The sequence below is a fragment of the Alosa sapidissima genome, chromosome 5 (assembly GCF_018492685.1).
Source record: "Alosa sapidissima isolate fAloSap1 chromosome 5, fAloSap1.pri, whole genome shotgun sequence".
NCBI classification, from domain to species: domain Eukaryota; kingdom Metazoa; phylum Chordata; class Actinopteri; order Clupeiformes; family Clupeidae; genus Alosa; species Alosa sapidissima.
In genome coordinates, this window is record NC_055961.1 from 39,467,898 (window position 1) to 39,484,408 (window position 16,511).

Below are 16,511 nucleotides of genomic sequence, written 5' to 3' on the forward strand. Positions count from 1 at the left end.
CTGTTTCCTCTGCCCACAACTGTTTCCAAAGAAAAGTTTGTTTTGCATTTTCATGCACTGGTAATTCCTTGGAATTACATTTTCTAGTTTATAAATAGAATCCTGGCCCGTAAAGTATGCACATATGTTTTAGGCATAATGCAAGCTCTAATCACTGAAAGTGGGCAGAACTTGTGCATTTACATAACCAGTGTTGGGCAAATGATGTTTTATAAACAAAGTTCGGGTGGAGCCTTCGGGATGATTGACAGCAATTAACTCACCCACTGCCGCCGCAGGGTAGGCCTATTTAAGCCGACCTCCTTTTCCATACGTCACACGCTCCGACGTTTGCGAAATCATCCCCCCTCCTCCCCCTACTCCTCCATTTCACCAATTGCCCTGTTACTCATCCTCCTTACACAGGGGGGTGCAAGCGGTCATCGCTCTATCGCAATATCCGCTCCAGGCACTCCAGGACCACGGACAGCTACCTTGCCAAACACGCACTTCTCCCATACATTCTAGTCTAGCTGAAGCAATCATATAGAAGGGCGAACTAGTGAAGTTACTTTAAAAAAGTAATTAGTTACAGTTACTAGTTACTTCTTCCAAAAAGTAACTAAATTACTTACTCAGTTACAAATTATAAAAGTAACTAGTTACTTCAGAAAGTAACTAATGCGTTACTTTCAAGTACATTTTTAAATGCTCAAATGTGACCCCACCTCCACCCCTCTTTAACAGAACTTAAAATACATGTGCATGTTCAATATAAATCTGAATATTATAATGTAATGGACACAATACATTATTAACAGAAACAATGTACACAAAACTATTTTAATGTTGCTCTGGGACAGTGAGACTAGCCTCCAATCAAATGCCATGTATGTACAGTACCCTCCAGAATTATTGCCACCTCTGCTAAAGTTGAGAGGAATATAAAATCATCTTTTGGAAATTGATCTTAGAGATTGGCATGGTTTTATTTCAGTTAGCCTATTAGCTGGTTTGATGCTCATTGAGCTCAATGCAAATCAAACCAGCTAATAGGCTAACTGAAATAAAACCATGCCAATCTCTAGGTATGGTGAAGGGTATGTGATAATGTGGGGTTATTTTAATTCCAAAGGCCAAGGGAACCTTATTAGGATGCATAGTATCCTGGATCCATGAAATAACTGGCCTTTAAAAATAAACATCTGTCTGCCTCTATTGGAATTTAACATTGGGGTGCCAATACTTATGACCCTGTATTTTAAGGAAGAACGTTTATTTATTTATGATACATTATTCATTCACAAAGAAAATTGGTGTCCTTAAAGGTTGGATACTCCCTCATTTTTTTACTTAAGGCATTAAGATCAATTTCCAAAAGATGATTCCTCTTTTTAGTCAACTTTAGCAGAGATGCCAATAATTCTGGAGGGTACTGTAGATATTATGTTTATATAGTGGATCGATACAAATAACACAATAGATGTTTTGGAACTTTTGATATTTATTTGCCCCTCAAGTAGGCCCTGTATTGGGCGTCTATATAGTTCGATAAAGTCTACAAACACGCTAGGGCTACCCCTCCTCTGACCCTCTCCCTCTGACAGGGAAACTACACCAGGCACGTAACTGAAGCACGTAAAATCCATTTTAGATGAATGGTCTATTTTTTTAGAATGTACGCGCCGCCATCACGTCTAAATGGCAGCATACCCTCCACTATATACCTGGCTACCAGTTTGTTCAGTTCTGTCTGAGACTAAATGTGTGATGGGGCCTTAAAATCAAGCTTCAGTTGCTTAGGTTTTTTGGCACGTCTCCTCCTCCTTATTTCGTGTAAGCATGCAACGTTGAAATACGTTTGAGTAAGTTTGAATTACTTGACACCGACATGGATAGGCACTTTTGCCCAGGGCATAATGTACATTTCACAATTAGGCCTACATTCGTTCCTTTACTTTCTTGGAGAGGAAAGTCATGGCTATACTTCCATTTAGAGAAGGCTACTTTTGGATTAATTGGGCTCGCCATACCTGTGTCTCTCATTGACTGACTCGCTTCTGCTGTTCGTTGTGTGTCCGACTATGCGTGCTTTCGAACACCCGCCCAACTCTACCTCTGATTGGCTTACCAGGAGTACCACCACCTTGTACTCGACCTCAGCCAATTGTCAGCATTTATGCGCTTGTCTCGTGCACTGCCCGCTAACCAAGGAAAAAGTATTTGCCTCTCTGCTCAGTGTCTGATGAAAAAAACAGCTTCAATTATAGTAACGCGCCGGATTTTTTGTCAGTAACGTTAACGGCATTATTAAAATGGGAAGAGTAATCAATAAGATTACTCATTACTGAAAAAAAGTAACGCCGTTATTCCCATCACTTTACATAACAGTATTTAATACATTTTCCCGGTGGTGACACCCCCAAACCCCCTCTCACTTTTGGGCTTAATTACAAAAAAAATTCTGACCTGTCGCAAGTTCACCAAGCTCCCGATCTCATTCCACAAGCCTAGAGCGCCCTCGTGTCTGTAGACGGTAATATTTCATGTAGGGTTCATGTCAATTCATACTAATTAAAAACATGTTAAATAATATATATTTTGATATATAAGTCGCACCTGACTATAAGTCGCCTAGACCAGCCAAAAAAAGTGACTTATAGTCCAGAAAATATGGTAATTAGCTTTTACTGAAACCATTGGCCTTATGGTTCACTTACTTTTTTCTAACTGCTTCTTTTTTTGATTCCATGTTTCTACCACATTGTCTTACAACCTTTTGACATGTGGTAGTGTCATTTTCAGTCAGAACAAACAGATTGATAAAGAGAAAATCAACATTGAATCAATATTTGCCAGGGGTCTGAATCATTTTATTCTTAACTGTACATGTATTTAGAACTAGCCCTAGAGCTGACATCGAGCAATATGCTGTTTCACCTTGTAGTGGCCCTCGACCTTAATACAGCCCTTGGAGGCGCGTAGCTGGAAAGGTGCTTAGGTCAGTGGCAGAATGTGCTCAAGAGTTGTATACATAAGAAACAAAATTATTCTTGCTGCTTTTGTTTATGTAAAGCACAATGAATTTACATCTGTGAATGAAATGCACTATTATACAGTAAAAAAAAACTTGCCTTGCCTTTTTTATTTCTAGTGGAGAGAGTTGCAGTGTTGTGCCGTTTCTTGGACATGGGTGCAGTGACCAAGAGCCACCTGCTGAAGTATTCTTTGGCCCATGCCTTCTGCTGCTTTCTTGCCAGTATTGAGGATGTGAACCCTGCTGTTGCCACAAGAGCCCATCTACTTCTTGACACTATCAAATGCCCCGCTCTGCAGGTGAGCAGGATTTTGCAAATACGCAAAATCATTGTCTTTTTAAGTAGTACTTCAATATGAGTAAAAGCAATACGTTTTTTTAAGTAGTACTTCAATATGAGTAAAATCAATAAGTTTATGACAACATGAGTTGCAAATTCAAAGTTCAATAAGTTTGAGTATAAAAAATGGGAATAGCCTTTGTTTGCTCTTATGTTTTTTTTATATAAACTGTGTGTATTTGTAATGCTGTATTTATTGTTTGTTTTAATGTGAACCATTCATCCAATGTAATTCCTTCAGGGTTTGTGTCTATGCCTGGACTTCCAGTTTGACACAGTGATACGGGACCGTCCCATCATACTCAGCAAACTGCTGTTATTGCATTCTCTGAAGAAGGATATTCCTGCTCTGAGCTGGGAATTCTTTGTGAACCGTTTTGAAACGCTCTCCCTGGAAGCACAGCTACATCTGGACTGCAACAAAGAGTTTCCCTTTCCTACCAGTATGTATGTTTTGTGCTTCTGGCTGAGTATACATGCTTCTACAGACTGCATGTCATGGAACTAAGATACACTGTAAAAACATTTGGATAAACGCATTCTTTAAAGTTCTTTGAGGAACCTTTTGCAGTTCTGTGGCAGCTGTGGCCTACTGGTTAGCGCTTCAGACTTGTAACCGGAGGGTTGCCGGTTCGAACCCCGACCAGTAGGAAGCGGCTGAAGTGCCCTTGAGCAAGGCACCTACTGTAACCCCTCACTGCCCGAGCGCCGCTGTTGTAGCAGGCACCTCACTGCATCCGGATTAGTGTGTGCTTGTTACGCCTGGATGTTAAAATGCCTAGGGGCATATGGCTGCGTAACTAGTTAAGTTAAATAATGGAGAACAGTAAACACAAACAAGGAAGTAAATGATTGTCTGTTTGAACTTTTAATTTGATTTATCAATAAACCGGTCATCTCAATCACACTAAAAGTATGAAGACTAGGTCTAAACCAAATAGTAACAAACAAACACATAAACATACAAACACCAACCTCCCTGGGAGTAGTTTTGCCGAACCTGGCACACCATGGCCACACTAGGCCAGTATTTTGCTACATCGTAGCCACTCTCCCCACTGGGATTCATTGCCGCACTCGGCACACACTACCACTGTAGTAATCTAAAAATGAGATCCCACAGCATGACAACAGCTCAAGACAATACACAACATAACACAACACGATACACACAGCCATCCACGGCTTTCACACAACCGTGGATGCTGGCGGGCTCAACGCACTGAACTAATGCCATCTTGGGTCTTTTAAGGGCTGTTAAATCAACCCCAATTAGGAACTCCCTTTCCGGCAATCAGCAGTAGGTGGGGCCTAAACAAGGGCAAAGGCAAAACACAGAGACAGACGGCCGAAACACACTAGGGCCGTAACGGTGCTTCACGTCACTGTGTGTTCACTGTGTGCTGAGTGTGTTTCACTAATTCACGGATTGGGATAAATGCAGAGACCAAATTTCCCTCACGGGATCAAAAGAGTATATACTTATACTTATAAGAAACCATATAGAAGCAGCCCTATAATAATAATAATAAGCATTTATTTTATATACATAGTCATAAATATAATCAGAAATACATACAGTATACAATGATTGACAACTATCTTTCCCCCATGCACAGAATGGAGGATGGTAAGATAGGCAAAAAAATCATAAGAACCACTATTTAAGAGTTACAGAAAAAGGTATCGTGGTCCTCTCAAAAAAGGTTCAGAAGTGACCTCATTGCTATTATTTAGAGGACATGCCAGGTAAAACCTTTTCATTCCTGTCATTTAATTACAAATGTAAATGGCATGAGATACTGGATGCTACAGTGACTTTGTCTCGAATTGTGGTCCATAGGGCTTATTCGCAAACACTGCCACAGCCATACGTACTAACGGCGCATCGTCATAAAGAGAAATTTCTCTGCATCACGCACCCTTTTAAGGGAAAGCAAGCTAGCATTATATCATTGATTGCAATGGGAAAGACAGCTAGTAGTCACATGTTGTATCTTGTTATTAATTCACAGGACATCCAATCCTTTTACCAACATAACGGTTATGAAAAAATATGTATGTGACTGACTCATGCCAAAACTATGTACTGTACATTACCAACCTAATTTGTTTCCAATGCCCCCAATGTTGAGGACAAATTTAGCTCGTAGCTAACACTTACCATAATTTTATGATAAAATAACCAGTTTTGTTTTCGAGCTGGTTTGCTAAAGAGGCTTATGTAGCTAACAATAGCTACTACTGCCCCCCTCGCACAGTACTTGTTGAAATTAAAATTGTAAGTGTGATGAAGCGGAAATATGAATGCAAGTGTAAATCATCCCGTAGCTTGTTTAGATGAGCCACAAGCTTGCTCTCGTGTTCTAGGCAAGTGTCCAGCACTACCATGGCATGACCGCTGCTGCTCTGGTGGCCATGTTCTTTTCCACAAAGACAAACTGGAACACTGAAGTGATGCAAGCAAGGCAATTGCATCACATTTGCGCATAAAACTCGGGCAGTCCAAGGCAAATGGATAGAGCCATTATTCTCGGAGGTTCATTGAGGGTAGTCCTTATCTTCAGTGAATCCGAGATTACAGTAACAATGATAATACAAGAGATATAGTATAGTAATAGTGGTAAATAAAACAAGATAAAATAAAAAACATTATAGAGGAGGAAGGGGGAAATAAAAAAAAAACATACAATATTAATAATAAAACATTTTCATGCACTGTAATAAGAAGAAGCCTAGGAAGAACAGTACAGTGCATTTTCATGCACTGTAATAAAATGCCTTGGAAGAACAGTACAGTGCATTTTCATGCACTGTAATAAGAATAAGAAGCCTAGGAAGAACAGTACAGTGCATTTTCATGCACTGTAATAATAATAAGAAGAACTAGAAAAGCATTTCCTGAAGGAAATACAGTGCATGAAAATGCAAAAACTATGATGTAAAATATCATACAGAGTAAAAACAAACTATATTGGTTGCTAGGTAGACGAGGTTTAATATAGTTGGAATGACTGAACAGTTAAATAGGTGGATAGTTTATATGGTTAAATTATTTGCTAGGTAGATGAGGTTTAATATAGTTGGAATGACTGAACAGTTAAATAGGTGGATAGTTTAAATGGTTAAATTATTTAGGTAGACAGTTGACGATAACTGACAGTTGGAATGGCTCTAATGTTTGCTAGCAGTTATGCTAACTGTTTACAAAGATAATAATGTTAACCAAGTTACTTAAGCTTTAGCATTTTTTTAAAATGTTAATAATGTTAATGATGTTAACTATGCTAACAATGCTAACTATGTGACTTAGCTAACTTAGCTAATGATTTATAGCAGTTATGCTAAAATACTAAGAATGCTAACATGCTAACCATATGACTTAGTTAATCATTTTTAGCAGTTATGCTAACTATGTTAACTAGCATGCTAACTATGCTAGCCATGTTACTTAGCTAACCTAGCTAATCATTTTTAGTAGTTATGCAAACTATGCTAATTAGCATGCTAACAATGCTAACCATGTTACTTAGCTAACTTAGCTAATCATTTTTAGCAGTTTTGTTAAAAACTGTAGTTTTGTTAAAAATGTTAACAATGCTAACCATGCTAACTAGCTACAGTGGGTAGGAGTCATAGTTGATGACAATTAACAGTTACAATGGCTGAACAGTTAAAAAGTTCAGTAGTTTAAAGGGTTAAATTGTTTAACAGTGAAATAGTGTAGTGAGGACTTTTATTTTGAAACAGTTTTTGGCAGAGGAAACAGTTGAACAGGATTTATAGTGTTGCATGTTATTATGTTAGCATGCTAGTTAGAATAGTTAGCATGACTACTAAAAATGATTAGCTAGGTTAGCTAAGTCACATGGTTAGCATAGTTAATATTTTAACATTGTTAGCATGCTAGTTAGCATAGTAACTTGGTTAACATTATTATCTTTGTTAACATAGTTAGCATAACTGCTAGCAAACATTAGAGCCATTCCAACTGTCAGTTATCGTCAACTATCTACCTAAATAATTTAACCATTTAAACTATCCACCTATTTAACTGTTCAGTCATTCCAACTATATTAAACCTCATCTACTTAGCAACCAATATAGTTTGTTTTTACTCTGTATGATATTTTACATCATATTTTTGCATTTTCATGCATTGTATTTCCTTCAGGAAATGCTTTTCTAGTTCTTCTTCTTATTATTACAGTGCATGAAAATGCACTGTACTGTTCTTCCTAGGCTTCTTATTCTTATTACAGTGCATGAAAATGCACTGTACTGTTCTTCCAAGGCATTTTATTGCTATGACATGGGTGCTATGTATTTTTCAGCTTTGTAACTTTTATACTTTTTAAACTATTAATTAAAAACTGTTCAAAATTTCCCCATAGACTTAACATGGGCTGATGACATCACAATAGAGCCGTTAAACAATTAGAATCCTATGGCAGGTGTTCGGGCCACCTGGACCAACTGCCAGTCTCAGGCTTTAAGCATACAAACTGGCCCTATTAAGACTACACATCCTGTTCAACTGCTTCCTCTGCCAAAAACTGTTTCAAAATAAAAGTCCTCACTGTAATATTTTACTGTTAAACAATTTAACCCTTTCAACTACTGAACTTTTTAACTGTTCAGCCATTGTAACTGTTACTTGTCATCAACTATGACTCCTACCCACTGTAGCTAGTTAGCTAAGTAGCATGGTTAGTATAGTTAGCATGCTAGCATAGTTAGCATGCTAATTAGCATTTTTAGCAAAACTGCTTAAAATGATTAGCTAAGTTAGCTAAGTCACATGGTTAGCATAGTTAGCATGCTAGCATGTTAGCATGCTAGTTAGCATTTTTAGCAAAACTGCTAAAAATGATTAGCTAAGTTAACTAAGTCACATGGTTAGCATAGTTAGCATGCTAGCATTTTAGCATGCTAGTTAGCATTTTTAGCAAAACTGCTTAAAATGATTAGCTAAGTTAGCTAAGTCACATGGTTAGCATGCTAGTTAGCATTTTTAGCAAAACTGCTTAAAATGATGAGCTAAGTCAGCTAAGTAACATGGTTAACATACTTAGCATTTTAACATTGTTAGCATGCTAGTTAGCATAGTAACTTGGTTAACATTATTATCTTTGTTAACATAGTTAGCATAACTGCTAGCAAACATTAGAGCCATTCCAAGTGTCAGTTATCGTCAACTATCTACCTAAATAATTTAACCATTTAAAGTATCCACTTATTTAACCGTTCAATCATTCCACCTATATTAAACCTTATCTACCAAGTAAATCATTTACCTATATAAACTATCCACCTATTTAACTGTTCAGTCATTCCAACTATATTAAACCTCATCTACCTAGCAACCAATATAGTTTGTTTTTACTCTGTATGATATTTGACATCATATTGTTTGCATTTTCATGCACTGTATTTCCTTCAGGAAATGTTTTTCTAGTTACAGTGCATGAAAATGCACTGTACTGTTCTTCCTAGGCTTCTTATTACAGTGCATGAAAATGCACTGTACTGTTCTTCCTAGGCTTCTTCTTCTTATTACAGTGCATGAAAATGCACTGTACTGTTCTTCCTAGGCTTCTTCTTATTACAGTGCATGAAAATGCACTGTACTGTTCTTCCTAGGCTTCTTCTTCTTATTACAGTGCATGGAAATGCACTGTACTGTTCTTCCAAGGCATTTTATTATTATTCTTCTTCTAACGCACTTAATGCAGCTTCAACCGTTTAACGTAGAAACTTCATTCAAACTATGTTACGTAGGTCTTACTTAGGACATGGGTGCTATGTATTTTTCATCTTTGTAACTTTTATACTTTTTAAACTATTAATTAAAAACTAATCAAAATTTCCCCATAGACTTAACATGGGCTGATGACATCACAATAGAGCCGTTAAGCAATTAGAATCCTATGGCAGGTGTTCGGGCCACCTGGATCAACTGCCAGTCTCAGGCTTTAAGCATACAAACTGGCCCTATTAAGACTACACATCCTGTTCAACTGCTTCCTCTGCCAAAAACTGTTTCAAAATAAAAGTCCTCACCACAATATTTCACTGTTAAACAATTTAACCCTTTAAACTACTGAACTTTTTAACTGTTCAGCCATTGTAACTGTTACTTGTCATCAACTATGACTCCTACCCACTGTAGCTAGTAAGCTAAGTTAGCTAAGTAACATGGTTAGCATGCTAGCATGTTAGCATGCTAGTTAGCATTTTTAGCAAAACTGCTTAAAATGATTAGCTAAGTTAGCTAAGTCATATGGTTAGCATAGTTAGCATGCTAGCATGTTAGCATGCTAGTTAGCATAGTTAGCATAACTGCTAAAAACAATTAGCTAAGTTAGCTAAGTAACGTGGTTAGCATAGTTTACATGCTAGCGTGTTAGCATGCTAGTTAGCATAGTAACTTTGTTAATATTATTAGCATAACTGCTAGCAAACATTAGAGCCATTCCAACTGTCAGTTATCGTCAACTATCTACCTAAATAATTTAACCATTTAAACTATCCACCTATTTAACTGTTCAGTCATGCCAACTATATTAAACCTCATCTACCTAGCAACCAATATAGTTTGTTTTTACTCTGTATGATATTTGACATCATATTTTTTGCATTTTCATGCACTGTATTTCCTTCAGGAAATGCTTTTCTAGTTCTTCTTCTTCTTCTAACGCGTTTAATGCTAATCAAAATTTCCCCATAGACTTAACATGGGCTGATGACATCACAATAGAGCCGTTAAGCAATTAGAATCCTATGGCAGGTGTTCGGGCCACCTGGATCAACTGCCAGTCTCAGGCTTTAAGCATACAAACTGGCCCTATTAAGACTACACATCCTGTTCAACTGCTTCCTCTGCCAAAAACTGTTTCAAAATAAAAGTCCTCACTACAATATTTCACTGTTAACCCTTTCGTGCCCGTGCCGAACATTCCATTTTTGGTGCTGGATGACCTCCTTACACAAAAAACCTTATTTCTTGAGTATAATACATACCATCAATGGGATATACATACCATTGTAATCAGAAGGGTCAGTTCTATCAAATGATGTAAAATACATATGGTAATGTTGATATAGTAATGAACAGTCTTTGAAAATCCTCTCCAAATGTATACCGAAATTCGTTAAAATTGAATTTCATTCGCATAAAAATGAATTTTCATCATATTTCTATATGAGATAGAGAAAAATATAGAGTGTATGACATGTGCAGCAAGTTGTGGGCTATTTAACAAAAAAGACTGAATTGGAATATCATTAACCTTTCAAAAGTTATGATAAATTAAGTGATAAGTGTAAAAAAAATGCAGGAAACGGGATTTAGAATGTTGACAGAATTCACATTCTCTTTCTCACCAAAAACATAAAAGTATGCATAAAAACTAATAATGAAGTCAGACACAATGGTTTAGATTTATTTGGTCCATAAGAATAAACCATTTATTTGTATATAAGCAAATGCTACAGTCAACAATAATGATATATAAAAGAAAAACATGTACCTTACCAGTAATACAGGAAGTAAGTATACTGTATATTTATTGAAGATCAATTCTGAAGAGACATAGAATACATTTGATTCAACAGATACAACTTCCTTATATAAATTAGTGTAATATGAAAATGATATACATCTATAAAATGTATTATTTATGAAAAGCTAGGAATACAATCAACTTCAACATCACTCAAAAATCAATGTGTCTAAACATTTGAAAGTGGATTACATAGAACAAGCCTGTTGAGAATAAACACATACACATATAAACACAAACACACACACACACACACAGAGGAGGATAGGGAAAGGTGGGGTGGGGAACCTGAAGGTTAAACACAGAGGACCTATGACTCATAACGAAACGCATCCCCTTCTGTAGAATGCCAAATCTGACAGCAATTTTGTTTACCAAAAAAGCAGTCACCTACCGCTAAACTCCAGGCCATACAAGCTACTTTAGTGTTATTATGTATTGTTTTTATAACAAAGCCAACCATTTTTCTTAGGCTCCTGCTGTACAGGAATATGTACTTGATGAAAAGATGACAGAGTAGTAGTTGGAGCAGCTGAAGGCGAGGCTGAAATTTTGACGGAAATGCCTGCCAGCTGTTGTGATAGATTTTCGCCAAAATCTTTCTGGCTGTAGCTACCGAACCTAGGTTCAACACCAGATTCTGCATTGCCAAACTTGAAATAATAAGAAACTACTGAAACAGCAATGTCAATGGAGAAAAAGTGTACACAATATGTATTTCTCATTTGGTCAACGCTCCCTGATCCCTTCAGAGACTTGGTTCCCCAGTAGCAATGGATATTAGGGAGGGAAGTGAAGTCCCATGTCAATGATCAATCCCAGAAAACTGTGAAACTCTTCTGGGGTCTCTTCGTCCCATGCCCCTGCACTGTGTGTTTGCATACAACGGCCTACTAAGCACAACCTCCCACCCGTTCCGGTTGGTAAAACCACATATGCCTGGGACAACAACATAAAAATCAACATAACAAGTCTATTTCAGTGTTTTAGTGGCAGTCTACACCACCCGACGCACGCCACCTAAATCTATACCTTCTTCCTCCATCCTCACATGGTCTTCAACATTGTGAGCGCAAGCTCATCAGCAGTCAGCCACCTCTTCAGGCCTGCAAGGAGGTCTGTGTAGGTCTTGTCATCCTCCATCTGAAACAACAGTAAAATCATACAAATGTAATACATTTATTAATTAAAAAAATAAAATCACAAAACTACATATGTGTGCACATACATACACAAGAAGAGGTAGCCTAAACTATTGAAGCATTTTGAGTAACTCAAAAATATTTAGAAGTATGAAAAGTCATTTTATTACACATGGGTTTAGCTACCCTAAATCTGATTGCCTGGCTGGCATTAAGATAAAGACATTACATTTCACCTAGTAACTAACTGCTTAAATGCAATAATGACATTTCTGACATAATATGTGATTTCACATCATGTTTTCTATAAAACTACATATTGAGAAGAGTAGAATATCAAGTCATGCCATCTTAGAAAATGTTGAGACAAGCACGTCTGATGTTTGGCATTTAGAAGCAAGGTAAAACAGTTCACTACAAACTGCCTAGCGAGGTAACAACCAGATGAGAGGCAATACGTTAATTAGCACTACATTTCTGACAGAATCCGTGATTTCACATCTTGTTTTCTACAACTACATATTGAGAGGAGTAAAAATATCGCTCAACTTATTTCATGTAAGAGAACGCAACTTAGAAACGCGGCGCCCATTGATTTATTCAGCTTTGGTATGCTATACTGACTTGCCAATATAATGCTTACCTAACAAGCAAATTGGTACTAGAAAACAAACTTACTTACAGGTTATATACTAACAGGTTTTTAAATGAAATTGTCAAATGAAAATAACTGATATAAAAAGCAAACGAGAATACTGCAAGCAGTTCAGAGTAATGCAGCTAGCTAAAGTTACATGACGATGCACTTAGCCCCCGCTATGCCATAATGTTGACGCTGATGAGAAAGCATATTACTGTCAAATAACATGATTTTATGACTACAAATTAAGATTAACCATAACTAGAAACAATGTAAAATATATATTACCTCAGTTTATCCAGCTGTGTGGTTTCCAGTCGAGGTAAACTCCAACGAAGTGCAGGTAGCATCTGGTGGTCCATGTTAAAATGTACGACTGAAGTGAAAAGTTTTTTTCACGACTCATCTTCAAGTATCCAAAACATTTCGCGCCATAAACCCCTTAACCAATCATATCAAATTGAAGCTTATGTTGTCAGCATTACGGGGAAGATTTCAGAAATAAAATCAGTCATTGGACAGCTGAGATATTAGATGATTGGTCATCGTTAAAATTTTAACGAAATTAGAATGGTCGGGCTTGTAAGGGTTAAACAATGTAACCCTTTAAACTACTGAACTTTTTAACTGTTCAGCCATTGTAACTGTTACTTGTCATCAACTATGACTCCTACCCACTGTAGCTAGTTAGCATGGTTAGCATAGTTAGCATGTTAGCATGCTAGCATGTTAGCATTTTTAGCAAAACTGTTAAAAATGATTAGCTAAGTTAGCTAAGTAACATGGTTAGCATAGTTAGCATGCTAGCATGTTAGCATGCTAGTTAACATTTTTAGCAAAACTGCTAAAAATGATTAGCTAAGTTAGCTAAGTAACGTGGTTAGCATAGTTAGCATGCTAGCGTGTTAGCATGCTAGTTAGCATTTTTAGCAAAACTGTTAAAAATGATTTGCTAAGTTAGCTAAGTAACGTGGTTAGCATAGTTAGCATGCTAGCGTGTTAGCAAGCTAGTTAGCATTTTTAGCAAAACTATTAAAAATGATTAGCTAAGTTAGCTAAGTAACATAGTTAGCATGCTAACATAGTTAGCATGCTAATTAGCATTTTTAGCAAAAAAACTTGGTTAACATTATTATCTTTGATAACATAGTAGCATAACTGCTAGCAAACATTAGGGCCATTCCAACTGTCAGTTATCGTCAATTATCTACCTAAATAATTTAACTATTTAAATTATCCACCTATTTAACCGTTCAATCATTCCAACTATATTAAACCTTATCTACCAAGCAAATCATTTAACTATATAAACTATCCACCTATTTAACTGTTCAGTCATTCCAACTATATTAAACCTCATCTACCTAGTTCAGTCATTCCAACTACATTAAACCTCATCTACCTAGTTCAGTCATTTGAACTATATTGAACCTCATCATGTTGGTTGCCAATTAGCACATAATCTGTTTTAACAATATATTTCACACCATATGTTTTGCATTTTCATGCACTGGTAATTCCCTGGAATTGCGTTTTCTAGTTCTTCTTCTTCTTCTAACGCATTTAATGCAGCTTCAACCGTTTAACGTAGAAACTTCATTCAAACTATGTTACGTAGGTCTTACTTAGGACATGGGTGCTATGTATTTTTCAACTTTGTAACTTTTATACTTTTTAAACTATTAATTAAAAACTAATCAAAATTTCCCCATTGACTTAACATTATGATTATGACATCACAATACGGCCGTTAAGCAATTAGAATCCTATGGCAGGTGTTCGGGCCACCTGGACCAACTGCCAGTCTCAGGCTTTAAGCATACAAACTGGCCCTATTAAGACTACACATCCTGTTCAACTGCTTCCTCTGCCAAAAACTGTTTCAAAATAAAAGTCCTCACTACAATATTTCACTGTTAAACAATTCAACCCTTTAAACTACTGAACTTTTTAACTGTTCAGCCATTGTAACTGTTACTTGTCATCAACTATGACTCCTACCCACTGTAGCTAGTTAGCTAAGTTAGCTAAGTAGCATGGTTAGCATAGTTAGCATGCTAGTTAGCATTTTTAGCAAAACTGCTAAAAACGATTAGCTAAGTCAGCTAAGTAACGTGGTTAGCATAGTTAGCATGCTAGCATGCTAGTTAGCATTTTTAGCAAAACCGCTAAAAACGATTAGCTAAGTCAGCTAAGTAACGTGGTTAGCATAGTTAGCATGCTAGCGCTAGCATGTTAGCATGCTAGTTAGCATTTTTAGCAAAACTACTAAAAACGATTAGCTAAGTAACATGGTTAGCATAGTTAGCATGCTAGCATGTTAGCATGCTAGTTAGCATAGTAACTTTGTTAACATTATTATCTTTGTTAACATAGTTAGCATAACTGCTAGCAAACATTAGAGCCATTCCAACTGTCCGTTATCGTCAACTATCTACCTAAATAATTTAACCATTTAAACTATCCACCTATTTAACTGTTCAGTCATTCCAACTATATTAAACCTCATCTACTTAGCAACCAATATAGTTTGTTTTTACTCTGTATGATATTTTACATCATATTTTTGCATTTTCATGCACTGTATTTCCTTCAGGAAATGCTTTTCTAGTTCTTCTTCTTCTTCTAACGCATTTAATGCAGCTTCAACCGTTTAACGTAGAAACTTCATTCAAACTATGTTACGTAGGTCTTACTTGGGACATGGGTGCTATGTATTTTTCAGCTTTGTAACTTTTATACTTTTTAAACTATTAATTAAAAACTAGTCAAAATTTCCCCATAGACTTAACATGGGCTGATGACATCACAATAGAGCCGTTAAGCAATTAGAATCCTATGGCAGGTATTCGGGCCACCTGGACCAACTGCCAGTCTCAGGCTTTAAGCATACAAACTGGCCCTATTAAGACTACACATCCTGTTCAACTGCTTCCTCTGCCAAAAACTGTTTCAAAATAAAAGTCCTCACTACAATATTTCACTGTTAAACAATTCAACCCTTTAAACTACTGAACTTTTTAACTGTTCAGCCATTGTAACTGTTACTTGTCATCAACTATGATTCCTACCCACTGTAGCTAGTTAGCTAAGTTAGCTAAGTAACATGGTTAGCATAGTTAGCATGCTAGCATTTTAGCATGCTAGTTAGCATTTTTAGCAAAACTGCAAAAAATGATTAGCTAAGTTAGCTAAGTCACATGGTTAGCATAGTTAGCATGCTAGCATGCTAGTTAGCATTTTTAGCAAAACTGCTTAAAATGATTAGCTAAGTTAGCTAAGTCATATGGTTAGCATAGTTAGCATGTTAGCATGCTAGTTAGCATTTTTAACAAAACTGCTTAAAATGATTACCTAAGTTAGCTAAGTCATATGGTTAGCATAGTTAGCATGCTAGTTAGCATTTTTAACAAAACTGCTTAAAATGATTACCTAAGTTAGCTAAGTCATATGGTTAGCATGTTAGCATGCTAGTTAGCATTTTTAGCAAAACTGCTTAAAATGATTAGCTAAGTCAGCTAAGTAACATGGTTAGCATATTTAGCATGTTAGCATGTTAGTTAGCATAGTTAGCATAACTGCTAAAAATGATTAGCTAAGTTAGCTAAGTCACATGGTTCGCATACTTAGCATTTTAACATTGTTAGCATGCTAGTTAGCATACTTGGTTAACATTATTATCTTTGTTAACATAGTTAGCATAACTACTAGCAAATATTAGAGCCATTCCAAGTGTCAGTTATCGTCAACTATCTACCTAAATAATTTAACCATTTAAACTATCCACTTATTTAACTGTTCAGTCATT

At 36.5% G+C, this 16,511-nt stretch overlaps 1 protein-coding gene across 6 annotated transcripts in view; it reads left to right on the top strand.

The window, feature by feature from the left end:
* The window catches only part of LOC121709816 (protein unc-79 homolog), a 311,977-nt gene that overhangs the window by 155,192 nt on the left and 140,274 nt on the right, over nucleotides 1–16,511 (top strand). For all 6 annotated transcript variants that reach the window (XM_042093431.1, XM_042093433.1, XM_042093432.1 and 3 more), the window contains exons 24-25: nucleotides 3,134–3,315; nucleotides 3,598–3,799. In XM_042093431.1, coding sequence (XP_041949365.1) covers nucleotides 3,134–3,315; nucleotides 3,598–3,799 — 384 coding nt within the window. The remainder of the gene's footprint in view (nucleotides 1–3,133; nucleotides 3,316–3,597; nucleotides 3,800–16,511) is intronic.